Source organism: Peromyscus eremicus, chromosome 8b, assembly GCF_949786415.1.
Source record: "Peromyscus eremicus chromosome 8b, PerEre_H2_v1, whole genome shotgun sequence".
In the NCBI taxonomy this organism is placed as follows: Eukaryota; Metazoa; Chordata; class Mammalia; order Rodentia; family Cricetidae; genus Peromyscus; species Peromyscus eremicus.
Window position 1 is genome coordinate 33,528,342 of NC_081424.1, and position 25,132 is coordinate 33,553,473.

The following is a 25,132-nucleotide window of genomic DNA, read 5'->3' on the forward strand; positions in this document are numbered from 1 at the left end:
TTTAAAGCAGTAACATCAAAGGTAAGCAGACTTTGAAAGTTGAAGACTAACATAATTTCATCTTTTGCTCCAAACAGATTAAAAAGAGCTAAAAATAAAGCTATTATTTGTGGAATAATATCCCAAGAAAATAGATTTTTAAGAAGATAAAAGCAATCTGTGTGGAACGGAAAATAATAAAATCTTGTTAATGAATATATATTGTATTTGTGAACTTTTAATGCATTTTTCCATTTGTGAGCTCTTTTGAGATATAACTACATTACCCAAGTTGAGAGTCTATTATAAAACACTGAGAAACTATCATTAACTATAATATGTTACACAATTACATAATCACATAGTTTAACTGGAGAAAAAAATTAATTTCCAGTTGTACCTCAAATCAAGTAACAGACATTGTTCCTCTTCCTAAGAGATTTATGTGACTATATGTAGCTAGAGTTTTCCTGCCTTGTCCACAGTCAGGACAAATCTTTGTCACCCGCCAGTCCCACAGCTGCTCAGACCCAACCAAGTAAGCACAGAGACTTATATTGGTTACAAACTGTATGGCCATGGCAGGCTTCTTGCTAACTGTTCTTACAGTTTAAATTAATCCATTTCCATAAATCTATACCTTGCCACATGGCTCGTGGCTTACTGGGATCTTCACATGCAGCTTGTCATGGTGGCGGCTGGCAGTGTCTCCCTCACCCAGCTTCCTGTTCTCTCAATTCTCCTCTCTGTTAGTCCCGCCTATACTTCCTGCCTGGCCACTGGCCAATCAGTGATTTATTTATTGACCAATCAGTAACACATTTGACATACAGACCATCCTACAGCATCTATACTAGAGAGATGAAATGCATTCTGGAGCCTGGTGGGTGACATGATGAATGATAAACTAGAGAGCCCAATGGACAGGGAGTGGGCCAGAGACACTGGTCTATTCCAGGGAATTCACCATCCTGTACTTTTGGAGTGCCATTTAGTGTGGTCCAAACTCCAAATTCTCTCCCAGAGAATAACTATAAATATATATCAACATTGAGACTCCCTTCTATCATAAAGGTAGAATCTTTTTCATAGTAACTATAATCAAATGTCAACAGTATTTATTCAGGTCAGGACACCTGATCATTAAGCTTTTGATCACTTATATCACCCACATCCCCAGCTTTTATGAAGACCTGGCAAATGAAAACTGAATAAATAACAGAAGAAGGTGATTTTGCTATAGACCAGTCAAGGCTGCATATAGCAAAAATATCTTCTAACTGTAAAGAGCGGTGTTCTTAAACCATCATTTTGTTAACACTGGCTGTTTCTCCTCAGCGTGTGTTTGTCTGGGACTTGGATGAAACCATCATTGTCTTCCATTCTCTCCTTACTGGCTCCTACGCACAGAAGTACGGCAAGGTAAGGAATCAAGAGTTTATTCCAGAAAGTGTTCAGGACTTAACTGGTTAAAAAAAAAATCAAGATCTGTTTCAAACGACTTTGTTTTCACTGTAGTCTGTCAGGTCTTATGATAGTCATCCCTTTACAGTAGCTTATTGCTCTCAAATGTGTACTGACAACTTGGCAGAGCTCATACGAGTTGCCTTTACAGTCTTTACAGGAATCTTGAGTTTTCTATCTCAAGACTAAAGATCTTACTCTCACATATTTGGGGATAACACCCCATCACTTACAGAAAGGCTCATCACTTCTCTGCCTTTCTCCCTTGTTATTGTTCTCTAATGAATTTCTTAAAACGGCATCATGCCTAGGTGAGTTCTGTTCCCTGGACTGATACATCTGCAGGCTGCTCTGATGGAAACAGGGGTGCTTAGGTCTTTACTGGCTTTGACTCTGCCAGTAGGATTTGACCTAAACAGAGTCAGGTGAGACTATGTTGGCCTAATTTCCACTCCTGTATTAAAGCACGTGTTTAGCTTTCATTCTTTTACATATCACAGTCACACCTACCGAAGTGCCTTGCCATACCTTTATAGCATGACGCATTAGTTGGTGGTTCCTTTTGTCTATCAACATGCTGTTTGTAGCAACTGTTATATTTTTGTCTTCTAGACAATGTATGATGGATTGTATTCAAGTGTGTCTTTTGTTTGTTTCATTTTTTTATTCATATGTGTGTATTTATATGTGCATGTGAACATGCATACAGGTGACCATGAAGCCAGAAGAAGGTGTCAGATCCTGAAGCTTGAGTTACAGGTGTGATAGGAGAGCTGATATGTGTGCTGGGAACCGAACCCAGGTCCTCTGGAAGAGCAGGAAGTGCGCATAACCACTGAGCCATCTTTCCAGCCCCAAGTGTGTCTTTGTAAATTTGCACTTTGGGTGTATCTATATTATCATTTGTTTTTAATTTCTAAGTAGATATAAAAGGTAGTTAATTTTTAACAACCATTTACCCAAAAAAAATCATAGTCCCTTTATCACTGTAATCATCTTTCATAGTTGTCTTGAACTATGCTTTCAGAGATTATTTCTGTAATTCATGAAAGAGTTGTCTCCATAGCAGGATATATACATAGACATGTCTGCTGGGATAAGGAAAGGACGTGTGGAATATCAAAACAAAAACACATACCCAAATTTGTATCTCATATTTATTGATTTTTATTTCCTGTTTCATTCTCTTCAGGTATGTTTTATAAATGTACCTGTGAACTCAGGCTGCTGCAATAAGACACAGGCTGGATGATTTTAATTTCTTTCTCAAAATTCTAGAGTTTTTCTCAAAGATTAAAATATTAGTAGGTTAGATTCTGATCAAGGTGGTGGCCTTCTTGGTGTCCCAAATTGTGGGGAACACAGAGGAAGACAGCAAGTTTTTGTTGGAGGGTACCATCCTTGTGACCTAATTTTTCTCTTCCATGCTCCAATATTGGAGGATAGGATTTCAATATATAAATTTTGAGGCTGCACAAATATTCAGTTCATAACGTAATGATATAGCTGGATGAGGTTGTAATTAAAACATGATCATGATTTATAACTAAATTGTCATAAATCTGGAGCACAAAAATCAAAATTCTATGACTGGTGGGATGTGTAATCGAATGCTTTTCCGATCCTAATCTAAGGAAATTTTTTAAATAATTAGCTTTTCAAAAGCATTCCAGGAGCCCTGTTTAAATGACAATGGTAGCTTATGCAGCTACCTTTCATGGTAAATAAAAGCTTAAACAGTCAGTTTTGAACATATATGACCCCATGTAAAGATCCCTCCAAGCCCTCACCACTAGGGACTGTCCTGAGATGTGTGTTGCTCCCTCGTGTCAGATCCGTGGTGGGACTCTCTCACCTTCTGGAGTTGTCTTTACACCTTTAATGTGTTCCTTGACATCAGATCTTCATCCTTTTCTAGGAATTGGGGTCTTTTGAATGATGAGATCATCTGGACCCCCCAAATAGAATCTAAAGACCGTGGTGAACATATCATTATGTGCATTTGTTTTCTTTTTTGTTAAACCAAAGTTAACAGCACTATCATTAGTATTCTTGCCCAGGATGTATGGCCTCAGTCTGGTGTGAGGAAATCCTCTACATGCAGGCTGAGGTCCTCCTGCATACTTCATGCTGGAAGCCTTTGGAACTGAACTGTAAAAGGCAGGAAACATAGAGAATGAGCCAAAAGAGTTAAGGGGGGCATAAGGAGAGCAGGGGGTTCAGAGAATGCCAGAAGCCTGAGGAGATGGGATTCGACTGCAAGCACACAATGGGGAAAGAGAAACTCGGCAAAAGTCCCCCACAGCATACACTCATTCTTTCCTACCCTGTGGCTTTTCTCTAAAGAACACGTTAGTACCAAACTTCTCTCTTATCTAAAAATTTTAACGCCAGGATTTAAAAATGAAGGGGGCAGCTCACATTTCTCCCACCAAGTGAGATGTCTGAATAAAGAGATGATAGCCTCATGAGTTCTGCCCCGACCCAGTGAGTTCTTATGGCCATGGATCCTTGTCTACCCTTCTAACCTGTACTGCTGGTTTCTGCCATGAGCTAAAACCGCACAAACACCTCAGCAGAGAATATTAATGCCAACACTATCACCAGGCCTTAAACATGCAGACTACCATAACCTTCAGTCAAAATTGGCTTTTCTTTCTAAGGTACCCCATCTCAGATGTTCTGCTACAGCAACAGAAACAGCCACCACACTGTTATGGTGTGGCACACATCAGTGATTCCCCTCGGCTCACATTCTGAATTCTTCTTCCCTCAGCCACTCGCTCCATTCTGAGAGGCTACAGAATCTTTATAAGGAAGGGCAGAGCAAGCAGAACTAAATCAGTAGGAGTAGGCCTTTGGAGGCTATAGCAAGCCTCTGGTTTCTCCTTCTGTCCTTGGTGATAAGAATTATCCTGCCACCACTGTTCCACTCCAGTGTGTGAAGCCAAGTGACTACATACTGAAACCTTTGAAACTCTGAGCCAAAATACACCTTTCCTCCTTCACATGAAAATGCCAGGGAGCAGCAGGGAAGCGCAATTCATTCTCCTCAACTGACTCACAAGCTGGCTGACTCTAAAAGCAAATCCATAGCCAAGATCTCAGGCCTCTCTCCACAGGGGTTGCATCACCGACAAATCTCTCAAGAAGCACTGGAAAAATTTCTAAATGTTTTATCTTGGTAAAAAAAAAAATAAATCTTGTTCTTCAACATGTTAATGAGTGATCTTTAGAAAGAGCCTTGTGAGCTAATGTGAAGAGTGCTTACATTTTATGGAGATAGTGCAAGCTATCATATCAAAGTAGCTCTGAGATAGCTTAGTATAAACCATCTTCCAGTGAGATTTAATTCATCAGCTTTCCAATGAGGAAATGAGGAAAGCTGATGGAAATGAAATCATTCTAGCCTTTATTTGAAAAAAATAATTTTCATTGCTCTTAACAATGGTAACTAAGATGGGGATGGAGAGATGGCTCAGCTGTTGAAAACACTTAGTGCTCTTCCTGAGGACCTGAATTCCATTTCCAGCACCTATGTGAAGGCTCACAACCATCTGTAACTCCAGTCCAAAGGATCTGATGTCCTCTTCTGGCCGCTGCAGCTACTACATGTGCATAAACTCACAAGGGCACACTCACACATAGTTTTAAAAGTAACTGGGACCATTAGTTATGGAAGGTGGGTGAAAGATCCATATCCTGTTAAGAGTTGTGTAGATTTTAAATTAATTATGTGTATTCAGTCCATTCCATGTCTTAAATCACTCTTGTTTCATCAATGCACATTAAAAATAATTACATTTATTTTTTATGTATATATATATATGTGCACATGTACCTTTACGCATCTGTGCCAGTCAGAGGACTTCTTTCACAAGTTCTTTCTCTCCTTCCATGATGTGAGCCCCAGAGATCAAATCCAGGCCATTGGCTTTTGCAGCAAGCTCCTTTACTCTGAGCCGTTTTGCCAGGGCCAGTGTGCCTTGGTGTAATGGTGATTTTCCAGGTATGAAATGGAGCATTCCTTATGCATACTGTATATCTATCCTGCAGAATGTTATTATACAAAATACATAAGAATAGGGCTGCTCCAGCTGGAGGGAAGTGGTAAGGGATAAGAGAGTTCCCATGATCCCCACCAAGCAAGGCCCCTCTTCTGTTATTCTCAGTCACTGGAGATGAGCTTACAGAGGCCTAGACTTGCTCTGAATATATCCTGTGGTGACTCATCAGCTGATTTAGACATTAGAAGATCCCCTGTGCCTGGATAGGTTGCATGACAAGTCATTTGACCTCTGGGACAACTTCTTTATCAGAAATTGACTGCAGTGGCATGATAGTATATACTGCTAATCTTGGCACTTGAAAGACTAAGGAAGAAAGATTGTAACTTCAAGGCCTGCCTGGGCTATACAATAGCTTCCAGGCCAGCCCGAGATACATAGCAAGACCCTATCTCAAAATAAATAAGTGGTTTTGAACTTAAAACCTAACAAGAAAATATGGAGATTGTCTTTCTTTGCTGGAGTTAATGGATGGGTTAAATAACGTCATGTAAATATGGCAGAAGCACTTAGCTAGGAACAGAAGACTATTTCTCAAGTCAAATAATATTAAGTAACAATATATACTCTTTCCTCCCAAATAAGAAGTAACTGGCAATGAATGATTTCAGAGATACAGAAGGTCAGAATTTGCTCTCATGATGCTAATGGTGGTGCTGCACGGCATAAAATACATTGAGCCAGAAGTAGAGGGCATGTGTGCCTGAACTGTGAAATTGAGCCCAAACATCAGCACATCAACCAACCTGCCTGCCTCTACCTGTCTCCCGGACCTGGAGGTTGTAGCGCGTGTTGTCTTTGGCCTCTGACAGTATGCTTGCCATTCCTTAAGTACATCCCCTTCCATGCATTGTCCGCTTAGCTGTCACCTCTGCTCTGTACCACTGATGCCCTACAACACATTTTACAAGTGGCACAACCAGCTGGAACTTGTCTGTCTGACATGGTCCTAAGTTTCTAACCTCCTTCAGTTTGGTACTACCACACAGGACCTTTGCATATAAAATTCAGAGTCCCCGATGTTCTAGGAATGCCATTATCTCATAAATGCTCATATAACTAATTTTATTTATTCACTTAAGAACACTTGCAGAAAATTCTATATCCGCTTGTCAATAATACAGTTTCCAAAGTTCTTCCTAGTATGTTATCACTTTTTGACTCTGCTCAACTGTCAACACTCCCTCTTCCCAAGCAGAACTATTTCTGGATCTTTTGGATAGTGGTAAGTGCAGGCTCTGCTGCCGGGAGGCTGGTGATGGGTTCTGTGGCTGAGCACCAGTTGGCATGCACAGTTTTGCCACTGCAAAAATCTAAAATAGAAGTTCACAAATTTGACAGGATGGCGCCCAGGCATCATCCACCACCTGGGAGTTTATGAAGACTGTTCTGATGCTCTGAGTAATTGTGTATATTATTTTACCTAAATAACAGCAACTCCCTCTTCAGATGATGGGATAAATACTAATAAATTTTGCTGTAGGGATTCAATTTATGTTAACCATTAATGACTTTCATGCTTGGAAGCCATGGTTATCTAAGCCACTATGCAGGAGACAAAAGAAATAAATAGCCCAACCCAGAGGAAAAAAAAAACAAAGAAAGGTGAATAATTGCATTATTATGTGTAATCGTAATTCAGGCTCCCAAGGAGATTTGCCTATATAAAACAATGTCTATGGAAGAGCAGAGCTCATCAGAATAAGCCATCCAGTTGCTTTTGGATTTAACAATCTACACACTCACAGAGAAGCAAGACCTTGGAAGAAGCACTGGCTGGATTTTTTTATAGAGTTACAAAGAAAGTAGACTTGCATGATTTAATAGGAAGTGACTGGCGTTGCCAAACAATTAGAATTGTGGATCTGAAACAGCACTCAGGACAGTTAGCACCCTAACCATTACCTCCTTTCTGATCATAAGAGTTAAAGTTTGACTTTGGTGGGAATATAGACCTGAGTTCTGCTGTGGATATTGATCGCTCTGTATGCTGTGAAGGTGTTGCTCTGATTGATTGATAAGTAAAATGCTGATTGGCCAGTAGCCAGGCAGGAAGTATAGTGTAGGCAGGAGAAGGAGAGATGAGAATTCTGGGAAGTAGAAGGCTGAGTCAGGAGACACTGAGACATGCCACTGCCATGAGAAGTAAGATGTAAAGTACCAGCAAGCCATAAGCCATATGGCAAGGTATAGATTAGTAGAAATGGGTTAATTTAAGATATAAGAACTAGATAACAAGAAGCCTGCCAAGGCCATACATTGTATAAGTAATATAAGTCTCTGTGTGTTTACTTGGGTCTGAGTGGCTACAGGAGAAAACTTCAGCTACAGAGTTCAAATTCTATCTCTGCGTCTCAAGATCGTGTGACCTTGGGAAGTTTATTATGTATGTGGTTCAAAGGGAATTTGAAATTTGGGTAACTGGATGCTTTCCAGGAAAAGTGCTCCTTTCGTTTGTATCTGTCACTTTACCTTTCAGTATGAGACACTCAATTCAGTGACAAGAACTCAACACTATTTATAGTCAGGGTGGCTAGAGTCAGATTTGGGAGTACATAAAGTAAATGAAAACAGAATTGAATTTCCAAGTGTCAAAAAATAGACAATATGAGTCAGTGTGGTAGTGTATACCTTAATCCAAGTACTCAGGAACCTAAGGCAGAAGTATTCCTATGAGTTCAAGGCCAGATAAAATGGGTAGTATTTTTCATGGCTGCTCATTGCATGTTCATGTATCCATGTGTGTAGTAGTACACAAGAAGAACATACACACATATAATAAAGCTGAATCCAGGTCGGTAACATGTGTCAGAGTCTGCCTATGGGAGGTTGAGAGGCAGTGGTGGCTACAATCTCTTTTTCAGAGCTTTATGTCTGATAAGTGTTTAGAAACTTTTTTTCCTGCTAGATTGAATAGTGCTAGGTGATGTCATAAAAGTTCCAGGGCCAATTTATGGTGTCTTCCTCAACCGCTCTCTAAGTTGTTTAGTTTTTAATCAAAATATTTTTATTATTAGATTAATTTTAAATTTTTATACGTGTGTACAGTGTTTACATGATTTTCCCTCCCTCCAACTTTTTCTATGACCCCCCACTCCCTCTCAAATTCATGATTTCTTTTTTAATTACTGTTGCTACATATATGTAAATGCATAAATATGTAAGCTCAACCCTCTGAGTCTGTTTAGTATTGCTTGTATGCATATGTATTTAGGACTGGCCACTGGGTGTTAGATAATCACTTAGAGAGTTCATTCCTGGGAAAGTGCCATTCTCCTTCTATCAGGAGCCATTCATTTCATAATGAGGTGGGGCCCTTTAAGCCTTCCTCTAACCACAATGACAAATCAACTGGTGTTTTTATTGTTCAGGTCTTGTTTAAACAACTGTGTAGCTGAAAATTGATGAGTTTAGCTTCCCAGTCATACATAGAAGACAAATGTCACAGTGGACATTCTGGTCCTCTGTCTCTTAGAAGGTTTCTGTCCCATCTACTGTGAGGTTCCCTGAGCCTCAGGTGTAAGGATTGTGTTTTGCATGCATCATTGACAGCTAAGCACTCCCATAGTCTCTGCATTTGACCAGTTAGGGCTCTCTATAATGGTCTGGTACAAAAGGAAGCTTCTTTGATAAGGGGGGAAAGCTACAGTTATCTGTGGGTTAAAGGTGAGTACTTAGAATGTGGTTAGAAATTGTACTGATTTAGGAAAATGGCAGTAGTACTCCTCAAAGATTTTTGACCATCCTATTAACTGATACTTGGCTAGGTTTTCAGTACTGCACATGATTTCGGTCCTGTTGAGTGGGTCTTGGTTACAGCCAACACTTAAGTGCCACTGTTGTGCCTTCAGCAATATCTTGCTATGACTGTTATGTTGTGGTTCATAGGCATCACAGCTGGTAGGATTATTAATTACTTCCCTCCCTTGGTGGCTTGCATAGTGACTTCTAGTATTATGCAAGCTAGTCCTCATTGAGGAAACTTTCAAGTCAGACTCAGCTCTATTCCTCAGAGTTCTGTGTCTGATGTATGTGGTGCCATCAGTAATAGAGACTTACCTTCAACCTCTAGAGACAACCAAGGGCTTTGTATTGTCTAATGAGCCTCTTGGACTTCCTTGACCAACAACTCAAAAGGAGTCTTCTCATGCCTAGTAATAGGATTTTTATGAAGCAGTATGGTTCTTAGAGAGAACACCATTGCCTCAAATGGTACAACTTCCTTTAAACTAAACTTTTATGCACATATGCTTATATATTATATGTAATTTTAGCTAAATATAATATGATTCCCTATGGCTTTTCCAAACATCTTTAATCCTTAGTGTTATTTATCTCTCCTTCCTCCATTTCCTTCTTTCTATATTGACATCCCTGCCTTCTCCCAAGTTGAAGCACCCTTTTCCAATTTCAGACAGAGTCCCTCCTGGAACCTGGAGCTCACTGATTCAACTACGGGCTGGCCAGTGAGCTCTAGTAGTCTTTTAATCTTTGCCTCCCTAGCAAAGAAGTTATAAATGCAAGCCCAGCTTTTTATGTGGGTGCTGGGGATCTGAACTCAGGTCCCTGTACTTCCATATCAAGTGCTCTACCAACTGAGCCATGTCTCCAGCCTTACTTTTATTTTGTTGGTTTTGTTTTACTTCTCCTTTCCCAGAATTTGAGTGCATGTAGGCACTCTAAACCATGTGAACATATGATCAATAAGGGAATGTTCCTAAAGATATTTTCTAATGTTTCTAACGTTCCTAAAGCATTTCTTCCTTTTTCTTCTGCTTCTTTTTCCTCTTCCCCCTCTTTCTCTTCTTTCTCCTCTTCCTCTTTCTCCTCCTTCTCTTCCTCCTCTTCCTCTTTCTCCTCCTCCTTTTTCTCCTCCTCCCCCTTCATTTTCCTTTTAGGCAGTACTGGGAATTGAACCTAAGACCTCATGGATACTAGGCAAGCATTCAACCTCTGACCCATAGACTCAGGCTTCCCTTTAAGAACTCTGAAATTTACTACCTATTCTTCAGAAAAAAATAAGTCAAATACAGAGTTTCCCTTCTGGTTCATGATTGGATTTCATTTCATCTCTTATGTCTAATTAGAAGAGTCCTTGCATCTAGGGAAGCCAGGAACAAGTTCCACCTTGGCTCATGGAGCTGGCTTATCTTCCTTTCCAGTGTGCTCAGGCTTCTATCCCTTGTGTAAAAATCTACAAATGTGCTTTAGGTCCCAAAGGAATAACTGATCCAAGATCTCAGGATCTTAAAAGAAAAATAGTCCTCCGTTTCTTTAAAAATACATAATTGCTGCATCTCCTGAGATATTTTTACAGTGTTTCCCTAGAGGAGGAATTGCAGCTGATGGCCCAATGCAGGGCAGAGACCCACAGACAGACAGTCTGGCTCCAATTTATGTTCTGTGCTAACATGGCTAATAGGCATTAGTATTTTGATTTAGAGAAGTGCTCTACTGGATCTTGAATTGCTTGTATGCACTGGTAACATCTGGCTCAGAGGCACACACTTCAAGGCCAAGTGCTATTTGTTTTCTTCATCTTCTTTTCCCTCCTCTTCCTCTCTCTCTCTCTCTCTCTCTCTCTCTCTCTCTCTCTCTCTCTCTCTCTCCCCTTCTTCCTTCCCTTTCACTCTTTCCAACAGAGTGCCTTGGGAATAACTTCAGTGTTTTGATAGAGCAGTACACAGCATAAATTGGCAGAAGTTCCGTTTGCCCCATGTTGAACTCTGTTGGAGACACACTGAATCTTTCAGAACTCTTTTATACATGTAATATGTATCAGAACTTTTCATATAGCCCTGTCTGTACCATTATTTTGCCACCTTTTCACTCTGTCCAAGTTTTTGCTGTCACTTCATTTTCAATTCTAAACTCAACACTCACTACAGCTAAGTGGAAAAAATGCAGCAAATCCGGATTCATAAGGAACTCTGTAAACATCTATGAAAATGAGTAAGCATTTCAGTACAAAACTTGGATTCTCTCCAGAAGTATGTCTCACTCTCAAATGCTTGATAAAAAGCAGTGGAACTGTAGCCACTGGTGGCTCCTTCCCAGCCAGGGCTACCTATGATGGCCCAACTCTGGGAAGACTTTACCCACCAGACACACAGTCCTCCGTTTTGGAATCTGAGATCTGTAAGTTCTTCAAATGGAAAAATGTGATGCTGTAATCTGCTTCCTTAAAATTAACTGTCCCAGTGACTTACTTAACTGGAAGGGAGGGGAGATAAAATTATATATTTGAAATGCAGCCTTTCCCAAACAGTCTCTGAGAAACAAGATCACCACCTCTTAACTTGGTTTTCCTTGGCTTATGGCATAAATGACCAAACACCTCTCTTTCAATGGGCTTGCTCTCTGGAAAACTTAGTAAAATTTAACCAGTTCACACTCTGACGAAAGTCAAATCTAAACTTACCCAGGACAAGGGAATCCGAGGCTGATATGTAAAATTAAATTAAATTATAAAATAAAAAAAAAGAAATGGAGTTTTTGCCAGAATGCTTACTGAGTGCTGGCTGTAGTACAGTATGTGATGTACAAACACCACAGCTTGCAAAACAAGTGAGTAGCCCTCCCAGTGCCTTGGGGTTGCATTCCAATGGTGTGCTCGAATATAGCTTTCATCATACCATATGCTGTGCCTGCTTACCAGAAGAGCCATGTATTTTTAAAATGTATTTGTTTGCATGCTTATCAGATGCACAGAAAATGCATTCTTTGTGGATTTTTCTACCACTGTTGGATAGCACCAAGAGGGATGCAGTTTGGAAGCATGTTATCGATCAAAAAAAAAAAAAAAACAATCAAAGGGCCACTAGGTTTTTTTTTTCCCCATCTTCCCTTAAATCAGATCTGTAAATGCAAAGAATGTAAGGAATGAACATGAGATAGCCAATAATTTTATTGGAAACTTAAAAAGAGAAACAAATACCAGTTAGGATAAAAGTTTCACTAGCCTAGCCTCCAACAGAAAAAACTTTAAGAAGCAAGATATTTATGTACCCCCATCTGAAATGGATATCTTTAGGGCAGAAATCACAAGAGCTCTGTGAGGCTCCCTTTTACTGTCTTGCATCATGGACATTCCTCAAAAGCAGGGAGCGTCACTAATGGAATTATATGTTTTCATGCTGTAATTACATTTGATTTTCCTGATATTTCTGTAGACTTTTTGTTCACGGGTCCATGACTTAGCAGAATATCTAGAAGTTTTCTATAACCTTGTCCTAATTAAGACCCACTCCATTCCTTCAAAAAAGAGAGGATTAGCAAGAGCAATTTTTAACAGAAAAAGACAAAATGTGTAGTTAAAAAATTATTGAAGCTTCAGAGAGTTCTTTCAATAACAATAAAGGATATGAACAACAACAAAATATAGTCTTATAATGGAAGGAAAGACAATCAGTCAGGGGTCTTTCTGAGTTCTGAAATGGCCTGAGCTAAAAAAAATAAAATAAAGTCAAAAAGTTTTGGCTATACAACATATATTTTCTTTATATTTCAAAGAGTATTTGTTAGACAAAATAATTTGATCTTTGCCTTGTGTTGAGTTGTATGTTAGACACTTTGGACCTTCCAGAACCTGTATGCATAATGTATATCAGAGTACTCATACAACCCTTCCCATACCTTCATCATGCCACTTTTGGATTTTGATATATTTGGGTATATTGATCCAGGTAAGCTGTCACTGACAGAAGATGGATGTGGCAGTAGAGTCTAGGTCACCATAGGTTGTGCTCCAGGATATGAGCAATATACATAGGATTTTGTCAAGGATCTTTAAAAGACCCCCAAAAAATGCCTGAGAAAATTAAACTAATAAAGTGTGGTGGAATCTCACACACTATTCCTGCCTTAGCCTCATCCTCTCGCACATAAAGCCTAAAGTTTGTTCTGTAGAACAAACCTCCATACCCCGTTAGCATTCAATTCCTGTTTTCAGTCCGACCCTCCCATGCTCCACATGTTTCCAAGGCTACAGAATATGGGAGAGATATTTGAAATATGTTTACACTCTATTATTTCCTTCACAAAGCACTATGGACACAGATGTAGGAAGAAAGCTGGTTGATGTTGTGGAGGGGCACCTACTGGCAAATGGAGCAGGTTAGAGGTATAATTGAATGTCACTGGGCCTGACCTGGATGGGGTGTTCTTATCTGCGATTGAAGTAAAGCTAGCTTTGCATCTCCCCAAGTTTACTACATTTCTTAAAATGCCACTTATTAGAATACTGAGATCCAAATTTCAGGTCTGTTCTCAAATTCCTACAGTCTGGTTCATGGCCCAGCCACTCAACCCAAATCATACTCTGAGGAATTCCTAAATAACTTCTCAGCCAAAACCAATAGTGTCCTTCTAGACTTCTCAGTTTTGTGCAAAATCATTGTCTTCACTCTGAAATAGCTATCTAGCCTTAAATTCAAAGGAATCATCCCTTCCACTTTCTCTACTTTCTGCATCTTCATAGTGATACCTGTAGTAGTTCTTTAGATTTTGTTACACCGTTGATGATTTTAACACAACCATGTGAAAGATTTCTCACTTGTCCCTAAACTCTTCTTAAGGTCTCAAAATCTCCTGATGCTACAATTTCACCTTCAGTTAGTCATGGTAAAGTAACAACTCTGCTCCTGATTCTTAAGCTTTTGCTGCTATTTGAGATATTGGTCATGGATTATAAGTAGTAAATGAATATTCATTTACTTTCCACTTCTTGCAACCTTTGTGAAATTAAGGTTAGAGCTCACTACACATATAATTAAATAAGATTCCTGTTACCCTATCAATCAAAATGCAATCTGTAATTAAGTGGCAATTTTACCATTCTTTGTCTGCTCTTACTATCCTGACATAATGCAGTCTCTGCTCAAGTCCTATGACATTCACTTGGCCTATTCTTCTCCATCTCTAATTTGATTGTGGCCATTCTTTTTTTCCTTTTTTTTTTTTTTTTTTTTTTGGTTTTTTGAGACAGGGTTTCTCTGTGTAGCTTTGCGCCTTTCCTGGAACTCACTTGGTAGTCCGGGCTGGCCTCGAACTCACAGAGATCCGCCTGGCTCTGCCTCCTGAGTGCTGGGATTAAAGGCGTGCGCCACCACCGCCCGGCTCCTTTTATTTTTAAGATTATAATATAATTATAACCTTTCTCCCTTCCCTTTCCTCTTTCCAAATCCTCTAAATACCTCTCCCTACACTTCTTCAATGCACTTATATGTACATATATATTTCTAAATATAACCTATCTAGTCTGTATAATATTAAGTGAAATCTTTTCAAATATTTACCATGTTTTCTCTGTTCTTCAGCACTCATCCAAATATGTTTTCTAAAAAGTATACATAGCATATATGTAAACCAAATCATCTAAACTAGTTGGCTTTCATACTTCTTTTATGAATATACTGATTTGGTAGATAAATTTCTATTGAAATATGTTCTTAATCTATATGTGCATATAAATTTCTGTAAATTATTAGATATATCTTTTGAGATTCATGTTTGTGGATAATTCATAAGTCATTTTATACACACATATGTAATTATTATAAATAGCATAACTGTATTTGGGTCTATACCATAAATTTTAATACATGTATACACTATGTAATGATTAAGTTGATAATTAATAGTTCCATTTCAAACATTTATCATTCTTAGGGGTGTGAACATTTGAAATCATTTATTTTGACCATCTGGAAGACTATAGTAAACATTGTTAACTATAGTTACCCTACTTTATATCATCAGCCACTAAGACATTATATTTTTAGATATTTCCCAGTTCTTCAGCTTTTCCCTCACCTCTGGAAAATGTTTTAATCCTCACTAAAAATTCATTTAATATTTTGCAATTATTCTCCAACAATATGTACCTAAAATATTTATTAGTCATTGAGATTATTGAAATTTTACCTCATTATATATGTATCTTTTCAGGATCCCCCAATGGCTGTGACCCTCGGGCTCCGAATGGAGGAAATGATCTTTAATCTTGCTGATACACATTTGTTTTTTAATGACTTAGAGGTAAGAATTTTAAAAGCCAAGAATAACTATTGTCAACACAAAAACTCTCAAATGGTATCATGTATGCAGAAAACCTTAAGAAATTTGGAAACATGCATTCTCATCCCATGAGAATTGTGAAGTTCTTGTCAAGTGGAAAAATTGTAGAGACTAACTAGTAGGAACAGAATGCAAACCTGTGCTCTTGAATTATATATATTTACAGACACATGCTGAGAACGAAAAAAATATCTTAGAAAAGTAGATGGTCCCCTTTGTGTCTTGGGTAAGACAACCCCTCATAATGCCCTTGTCTCTTTGGTATCTCAATTTTGCATAAGCATCAGCCTATCTGGGTTACTAATCAGAAAACGGTTTATGTTATTCACTAGATGGTATTCACCAATCCTCTTCCCAGCAGAAGCATGGACCATTGAGTGTTGCAGCATCTTTGGACACACTCTCATTTGCATTATCTGCCCTTCTAGATTAAAGAATGCTGGGGCTAGTTACATAGCATAGCTGATGAGTCTTAATGCATTGAGTACTTACTTCTATCAGGGCTTCCATTCCTCATGTCAATGCGAACACAATTGTCTGGTAAAGAGAAGATACAAAGAAAGTAAAAATGAACAAAATGAAAGAGCACAAGAAAATCTAGCCTCAGAGTAGCTGTATTTATGCCATGATAAAGAGCATAATCTCTATATTAGCAATCTGGGGTACCAGACATGCAGAAAGGAGAATATGAAATACTGAAGTAGTTTTGGCAAAGAACCAAAAATACCTTGTGTACAAATACAATTGGGCTAAAATAGAGATTTCTCATTTTTTAAATGACATGCTTAAGTTTTTATTTTAATTTTGTAATTTCACAATGGGGTAAAATTATTTATTTGTAGCCACATTATGAACAGAGATGGTGATTTTTATTATGACATTGTATATATGACATATATGTCATGCGTGTGTGTGTGTGTGTGTGTGTGTGTGTGTGTGTGTGTGTCTTCAAGGTTATCAGCTAGCTCAATGATTGAACGCTGATTTTAAAACAGGTTTGAAGCAAGAGTACAGACAGACTTCTGCCCCCAAGCCTTGATGAAATTAGGGTGAAAGAAAGAAAAGCCACATTTTAGCGAGTGACTTAGATAAGACTTTAGGTCAAGACTTAGCTGTACCAGAGACAGGAGATGAAAAATGATTCCACGTGAACCGTGAAATCATGTGCTGAAAGCTGCAAGGTCAGAAGAGATCAGTTGTTGTTTTCTCAGTCCCGTCCGTGTTTTCACTGTGTGATAAAATGTCTGCTCAAAGAAGCTTTATTTCTTCATGAACAATATGAAAGCTCAGTATTCTTCAACTAGTTTTCCATTTTTGTACAGTAAGAAATACTGACGACCCTTATACAACCCGGCTTCAGCTATTCCCACTGCTCATTATTCCCAGGGATACAGGATGCTTTTACGATGATGCCTGTAAATAGGAAACAATTGAACTTACATGGAACTTGACATTTTAAATTCAGTAATAGCTAGTTGTTACTTTTCTTGTTCTTAGTATGATTGAGTCTCAGCTTAAGAATGGTAAGATGGTTAATATTTTCTAAGTTACTAAGAGAAATGAGAAACTGTATGTGGTTTATGATGTGTGTCTCATTTGATTTCTTTGAACTAGAAACACGTGGAATAAATGAACTTTAAGCTTTTTGGTGGCATATTAGAAATAAAATGGAATAGGGCAAATGAGGGTCATCAAGCCTACCAGATCCCACTATGACAGAAGAGAATGGATTCCACAAAACTGTTCTCTGAGCCCCACACAGGCACTATCACACACACACAAACACACACACACACACACACACACACACACACACACACAAGTGCATGCACACAAATAAATACAATAATAATAAATAGTTTTAAATAAAATCCTCACCTTTTTGCAGAACATTAAAATGAGAATGTGAGGGTATCTTAACACAAATATGTAAATACCTTTACATGCTTGGCGTAAATATTGCAACATATATAAAAAGCTGTGGCTAAATTTCGTGCTCTTAGACTTTTCATCTCATGCAGGATATGTTCAAAGTACTTCATAAATATACGCTGTGATCACTAACAGCAATATTAAACTGAGAAATATTGGTGTTGACATTTCTCTTTTGGGTGTGTTTTAGAATTCCACAGAACCACTATTTGACTTAAACCCCACAGTTCAACTATTGAACTATACTCCACTTGATCAATAAAAGATAAGCCTGATCAAAGCAGCAGTGTGTGCATGTGTGTTTGTACAGGTAGATGAGTCCAGGAAACACCAAAGTGTATTGCCAAGTGACACAAACAAACACCGGACTAATAGGATCCAGGCAGTAACTTTCAAGTCCATTTAGTAGAGTTACCTACACGCCTACTGTCCTGTGTGGCTAATTTTGAACATCACATTTATGTCAATATCCCTTTTGTCAGCAAACTTCTGACAAAGGCTCCATCGTAGGAATTAAGAAGCCAAACCTGCTTCTGCTGACACACAGAATTGCTCAACACAGTACATATTGCCATTAGCTTATTGTGAGAATTTTTTCCCTGTATATTTAATCTCTTAGGATCTTTTGTGGAATCCGAATGTCTATTTGAAACAGTAAATGCTTTAATACGTGGTGCACCATGGGCAGTGACAGCTGTTTCTCTCAAACTTCCTCAAGAGATCCAAATCTGAATCTGACTAGTCAACACTTCATTCCATTCTGCCCACCCCCCAACCCCAGCAAGAGAATTCTCTCTGTTCAAAAAAATGTTATTTCAGTTAGAATAACTTCCAGAGGAGAAAGCACCAGGGAGTTGGGGTTCACAAAAGCGAGAGAAGAGTCCTGTGGCTTATTACTGGAATAGATCAGGAACAACTTTGTGGTTACCTTATAAGACAAATTTAAAGCATTTATGATTAACACCAGAATTATTTCAAACATTTGAGGTCTTTGCTAAGCTATGTTCAAAACCAAAGCACTTGGATGTTGGGGGGAGTGCTTTAGGTTTGTGTTAAAATGATTCCTGCATGGCTCCTCACAGTGAAAACTAGTTGATGAACAATTATTTATCTTTTCCCTTTAAAATCTAAGTAATTGAAGTTCAAGTTTCTTTCACTGGACCGTAATCCCCGGGCAACTGTCCAGAGTCAACACAGAGAGTTACTAAGCATAAATTTAAAGAGAGTTAGACTTGGAAGGTCCTCAAACCTAACTTCAAATACAGAGTGCATGGTCCAATAAGTTTGATATACTGTTGTCCTCAGGAGTCAAAAATGAATTTGGGGGCAAGTTATGTACAAATTAATCATGTGAGTTTAATACTTGAAATGTCAGAGGAGCTTTTCAAAAAAAGTTAGAATCAAAAAAGTATTCAAGAAATAACTTCTGGTGGTTGAAGGAACTCACAAAAATCTCCCTGCCCAAGAATGTCACCATGTCTGAGCTAGAGAGATGACTCAGTGGCTAAAAGCACTGGCTGCTCTTCCATAGGACCTGGGGCTGACTCCTAATACCTAGAGGGCTGCTCACAACTGTCTGTAACTTCAGTTCCATGGGATCTGACACCTATTCTAGACTCAACAGGTCCCAGATACACATGTGTTACACAGATATACATGCAGGCAAAACACTCATACACGCCAACATTTAAAGAATATCACTGTCTGAAGAAGAAATACTTAGGTCTTGGGTTGTCCTGAGCTACTTCATTGCCTCCATACTCTGCCAGCTTCCATGCTAGCTGCTTCGATTAATTTAAAGCCCAGTGCAACAGCTTGCTGTACTTGCATCTGATTTTATTTTTCTGTTTTGGAGGTGCAATGCCTCCTTTCAGTGCAGGGTAGCATGCATCCTTCTCAACTAATTCTTTGTCAGAAAAGGGAAACAGACACAGCTCGGGCAGCTTCAATTCCTATGCTGTTCTTTTTCTTCTCCTCCTATTCATGACATCCACGTCTTCCCACAACCCTCACCATCTGCGGTATTAATTCACGTCACTATAACTTCTTGTCAGGAACTTGAAACGATGGTGGCAGTCCTACCAATTACTATCATTTGTCTAGACTGCTGCCATGTATTTAAGAAGCAACTCTTTTGCTTTTTAATTGGGAGTTATTTTTATTGGTGTATACTCATTGCGCATGGTACTGGGTTGTATAAGGACATTTTCCAGCAAATATATTATGTACTTTGAGCATATTCCCCATTCCATATTCCCCTTCCTTCCAGTTTTTAAGTTTCCCGTTCAGCTCATTTACTCCCCAAATTCTGGAATATTTTCTGCCTCTAGAATATGCCTTTTAAAATCACTTTGTCCAGGTTATCTCTCCCAGAAGCACCCTCATATGATCTCGTTAGAATAACTCTTCTCAGCCCTTAACCTGTGAACACAGGTAGAGATTTATGCAAAAATTACTAATCCCATAACTTACGCAAACCTTACGAACTATTAAAATTAGTATACATAGATTTTTGAAAGATTTTTTTGGCTTCAATTTATTGTTTAAGGGTATTTTTGCCTGCATGCATGTATGTGTACCATGTGTATACAGCAGAAGAGGGTATTGTGAGTTGCCCCAGGAGTTCTGGGAACTGAAACTAGGTCTTCCAGGAGAGCAGCAAATGCTTTCAAATGCTGAGCCATCTCTCCACTCCAAATACATTTTAAAGTTACGTACTAAAATTTGGCTGACTGAGCTTGCTACTTAGTTTTGTGTTTTATTGTTGTTTGTTTAGCTCACATTTATTTTATTTACGTGGGAAAGGAAGCTATCCACATCACACATATGTGGACCTCAGAGCACAACTTGCAGAAGTCAGTTTTCTCCTTCCACCCTGTGGGCTCCTGGGTTCAAACTCAGGTCCTCAGGCTCAACAGCATGCTCTTTACCTGCTGCTGAACCATCCCCTCACCCTCCAATTCTGTAAATTAAAAGAAATCTGAGTCAATGTAAACAGAATAAGTATGTTTTGTGCATAAGGCTGGAGGCAGACATTCATGTTTTGCTACAGGTACTTCCAGGTCTGTAACAAATTCGAAGTGGGGAGTCTTTCTTAATATGGCATATTTTCAAATTTGATAGTTTTTAAATTGAGTTTTTGAATTATATGTGCTACATGTAGCATCAAAATCTGTAGGTATAAGTAAAATAATCTAAAGGAAATATAAGAGGCCCAATAGCTGGGGATGTAACTCAGTAGTAAAACATTTGCATAATATATTCAAGGCTCTAACAAGGCTCTGGCTTCAATCTCCTGCAAAACTCTCTCTCTCTCTCTCTCTCTCTCTCTCTCTCTCTCTCTCTCTCTCTCTCTCTCTCTCTCTCTCACACACACACACACACACACACACACACACACACACACACTTATTGATTTATTGTGAATTGTAATCATTTGTAACTGTTAATCATGGACTCTAAGGGCATTTTAAATCCCACCAGCAAATTTCACCTTAAATCATGTAATGTTTCACTGGAAGTTTGCAGATTATTTAAACACAGAACAAGATTTTTTAGAACCCCAAAAGAGCCCAGTTCTTATGTGGAAGCCACTATTTGCTTTAAACAAACTAACTGGAAATCAGATCCAAGGTGGGCATCCTCACCAAGTTTATTTTCCTTAGCGTTTGTAGTGCATTTGGTATGTAAATCTTCACTGTCTTACTTGTATTCGTTGAAATTTAAAAATGTTTTTAAAGCCTAATGAAAAGAGGATGTCAGCTTCTATGGCTACTAGCTTTGTTCTGTATCAGAAAAGCATGAGTTTAAGTAAAATAACACCCCCACTCTAGCAAAAAAGCAGGAAGTCTTGGAAAGCTCACAGGACAGCATGTTCTGAGGTCAAGACCCCTTTGCTGCCACCAAGCAAATAATCAATAATAATGACTACTTGATATGTTCCAATCCAAGGCACATTGTGTATTTTCAGATTAGCGGGGACACTGATCTCAAAGATTCAAGAGGTCTTCTTATCAATGGCGTTAAGATTAAATTTATTTTTCAAAGCACTCCCAAGTTTTCAGGCTGCTTTATGTGACCCCTCTGGATTTAGATCTGAGGAAAGAAGTGGTACCATTTCTCCCCACACAAGAAAACAAGCATTAGAGGAAGAGATGAATGGGCCCATGCTGCCATCTTGTGGCCGTAGTCTGATGCCATGGAATGATGGGAAACCATTCCCGTATGAGATGTGTTTGGGAGATTGGTAATGTCTGCTCTTTCCTTTTTCCCCCAGGAGTGTGATCAAGTTCATATAGATGATGTTTCCTCCGATGACAATGGCCAGGACTTAAGGTAAGCCGTGCTTTTCAGTCTTGCATTTCCGACAGAAATTCAGCCATGGAGTTTTGCACATGTAATTATTTCTTTTATTTCTTTTTTAATGTATTTTGGGTGTTGCAGTACCTACAGTTTTGCAACTGATGGCTTCCATGCAGCCGCAAGTAGTGCGAACCTTTGTTTGCCAACAGGTGTGAGAGGAGGAGTGGACTGGATGAGGAAGTTGGCTTTTCGTTACAGAAGAGTAAAGGAATTGTATAACACCTACAAGAACAATGTCGGAGGTACGTGCGGCCGATTCCATCCAGCGTCAGCACCCTGCCTGGGTCTAGGTAGAATTCAAGCTGTAGTTTCATAATGCAGACTGGCCTACTGGAAAACAAATCAGCTAAAGGCTCGCACTGAAAAGTAGTGAGCCTGAATTTTGGCTTTCTTTGAATTAGGAGGGGGAGATTGAGTGCACCCTTGTGAAAAGACTTGGCTATGCCGTGTGAAACCTTGTGTTCTATCAAGATTTCCAGCAAGATATTTACTCTGCTTCATCCACAGTACTCTGATATTATCAATGAAAAACAGACAAATGAGGGAGGTGGTCCAAAGCTGAGAGCCATAATTGTTGAAAGAGTTAATAACAATCACTGTCTGTCTGTCTGTCTGTCTGTCTGTCTGTCTGTCTCTCTCTCTCTCTCTCTCTCTCTCTCTCTCTCTAATCAGTGGTTTGTGCAAGTTCAAAATGTGCAAAATGTCTATTTGATATTTTTAAAACTCACACATGATCTGACAATGTATCTTCCCACATACAATACAGTGCTCCCTATGATCACTGTGGGATTTTAAACCTCTAATACTCTATAAGCAGTGTCTAAATCACATTATATTTATCCATATAATTTGAGTCAGTATTTAAACCTTTAGCCTCAAACCACCACCCTGGCTGTGCTTCTCGATATGGGAAAATGGATCATCTTTTATTGTTAGAATCCATTTTAGGTCAACAGATTCTCAAGATTAGTTCCAAGATCGGTCACACTCAATTCTTCCCACAAGCTGTTTGTTTTTCTTTTAAAGGGAAACGTGTTTGATGAGCAAAAACCCAAAGTAATCCAGAAGAAAATTATTTTTCTAAACACATGTACACATTCTGTAAATGTGTGTGGTCTTATGTATGCCACAGAATAAAATGAGTAAAATTTTCATCCACAGCCAATACATTGCACCCATCTATTCTCAACTTGAGGATGGGGACTGTGTGTTTGTTTTTCAGTATTCTCTAGCACTGAATCACATTAAATTCTCAGTGGATACTCAGTAAGTGTAAAAAGCAAGGCAGAACCATGGACAATGTGAACATTTGAGCCAACAGGAAGTTTATACTGGGAAGACTTTTGTTTCCAAATAGATAACTGAGCCCTGCTCCAACTCCTGGTTGTATTTCCTAAATTACTCTGTGCTTTGTACAAGACACGATTTTCTAGGTAAAATCAATTGTAAGTAATATGTTTAACTTTTTAAAAAAAAAAAACTAAACAGCCCTTTGAGAGGTCTGAAATATTTGTTATCTGTGTGTCTTTCCCCCATCTTACAGAGTACTGTTAAAATTACCTTAAAATTGAGAAGACTATTAATATATAATCTTGTCTCTTGGGTATTTAAATCAATGATGTGAGTTTATTTTCTGTCAGATATTTTACAGCATCTTTTTACTGAAATGTGGAAAAATGAGACTTCCTAGAAAGTAAAAGTTTTCATTTTAAGTAGCTCCTATTTATGTGTGTATTTGCTCCTAGTATCTGAAATACAATTTGAGTGAGAAACCTTCCTTTTGAATGGACACTTATGTGATCTCATTTTATCATGAAAGCAAGGCTGCTTTGTTTTTCCTCTTTTTCTTTTCCGTTTCTTCCCTTTCTTCCTCCTTCTCTTCTTTCCTCCCTCCCTCCGTTCCACTTTTCCTTTCTGTCAGTGATGGGGACTCCTGCCTGCTGCTCATGTGATCCACCACTGGCAAATAGGCCAACATCTCTGTAAGCTAAAATTTAACATGCCCACTTCTTCCCACCACTGCTGACACTAGAGTAGTCCATCTTGGGATTTTAAACATAGCTATTAATTTTTTCTTAAAACACAAAATATCAGTAAAGGCAGACACTCCTTTGAGAAGCATTGTAATAGCTGCACACTGATGCTGATAATACTTTTCCAAAGTGGAATTCTAATTGTGACAATATTTTTAAGTGGCATATTTGTATTCCTGGGCTGGAGGGACCCCACTACTCCTCCTGAACTGATATACCCCAGCCCCATCAATGGACTCAGGCTGAGAAGTTGCTGAGCCTTCCAGCTATTCTGTTAGATTCTAGCTCTGAGAGAGGGAAAACTTTGGGGTCTGCTTTTCCTGTGTCACATCTCTGTCTAGCCAAGTGGCTGATGTCTAAGTGTTGTCTAATAAGAATTCATTGAATGAATATAGAATAATCAGCTCTGAAAGGGTGAATCTGTGTCTCTATAAGCCTTTAACTCTTTACTTATGACACAACCAAAATAACAATTGTTTATTGTAGACAGAAGAGATGCCAAATTCTGTATTCCAGAGACAATGTTCAACTTCTGACTGCATGTTGTTTTCTGGCATTTCAGGGCTCCTCGGCCCTGCCAAGAGGGATGCGTGGCTGCAGTTAAGGGCAGAGATTGAAGGCCTGACAGATTCCTGGCTAACAAATGCACTTAAGTCTTTATCAATTATTAGTACTAGGTAAGTAGCATTGTTGCCCTTTCCTTCTACTTCAACTATATGGAAGATCTGGGTCCAATGGCACAACAAAGAGAAACTGTTCCAGTTGCTAGCAATTCACCACATCCAGGAATTTTCAGCATGTGCGTGTGTGTGCATGTGTGCGTGTGTGTGTGTGTGTGTGTGTGTGTGTGTGTGTGTGTGTGTGTGTTCTAATCCCTCGGGAAAGTCACATAACTTGTCATGAGGAGGAATCAGCACTGTGTTGGTGACTTAGTCCAAAGGATGCTGACAAAGTTAAAAGAGGACTTTTTGTAAAAAGATGCATGGTGTTAGTCTAAAAGGTCACATGCACCATTTGAGGACACCAGGAAAGAACAAGGAAGCTGCTCTTGGCAACCTATAGCCTGTTCAGTGTTTCTACAAACTTGTTAATATAGATGACAAAATTACAAAGACTTCAAGATGGTTTTCATCGTTGTACTGTGAGCAATAATTCAGGAGTAGTGTGAATTTGGGATGTAATGGCTGGTGGATGAGATTAATCTTTGTTCTTTCTTAT

The 25,132-nt window shown here is 38.8% G+C and overlaps 1 protein-coding gene across 6 annotated transcripts in view; it reads left to right on the forward strand.

Annotated features, from left to right (window-relative positions):
- Nucleotides 1-24,595, forward strand: part of Eya4 (EYA transcriptional coactivator and phosphatase 4) — a 241,353-nt gene extending 216,758 nt beyond the window's left edge. For 5 of the 6 annotated variants that reach the window (XM_059272649.1, XM_059272652.1, XM_059272648.1 and 2 more), the window contains 5 exons: nt 1,318-1,401; nt 15,459-15,548; nt 21,796-21,854; nt 21,963-22,123; nt 24,477-24,595. In XM_059272649.1, the coding sequence (XP_059128632.1) occupies nt 1,318-1,401; nt 15,459-15,548; nt 21,796-21,854; nt 21,963-22,123; nt 24,477-24,595 (513 nt within the window). The remainder of the gene's footprint in view (nt 1-1,317; nt 1,402-15,458; nt 15,549-21,795; nt 21,855-21,962; nt 22,124-24,476) is intronic. The other variant, XM_059272653.1, reaches the window with a different exon arrangement.
- The last annotated feature ends 537 nt before the right edge of the window (nt 24,596-25,132 follow it).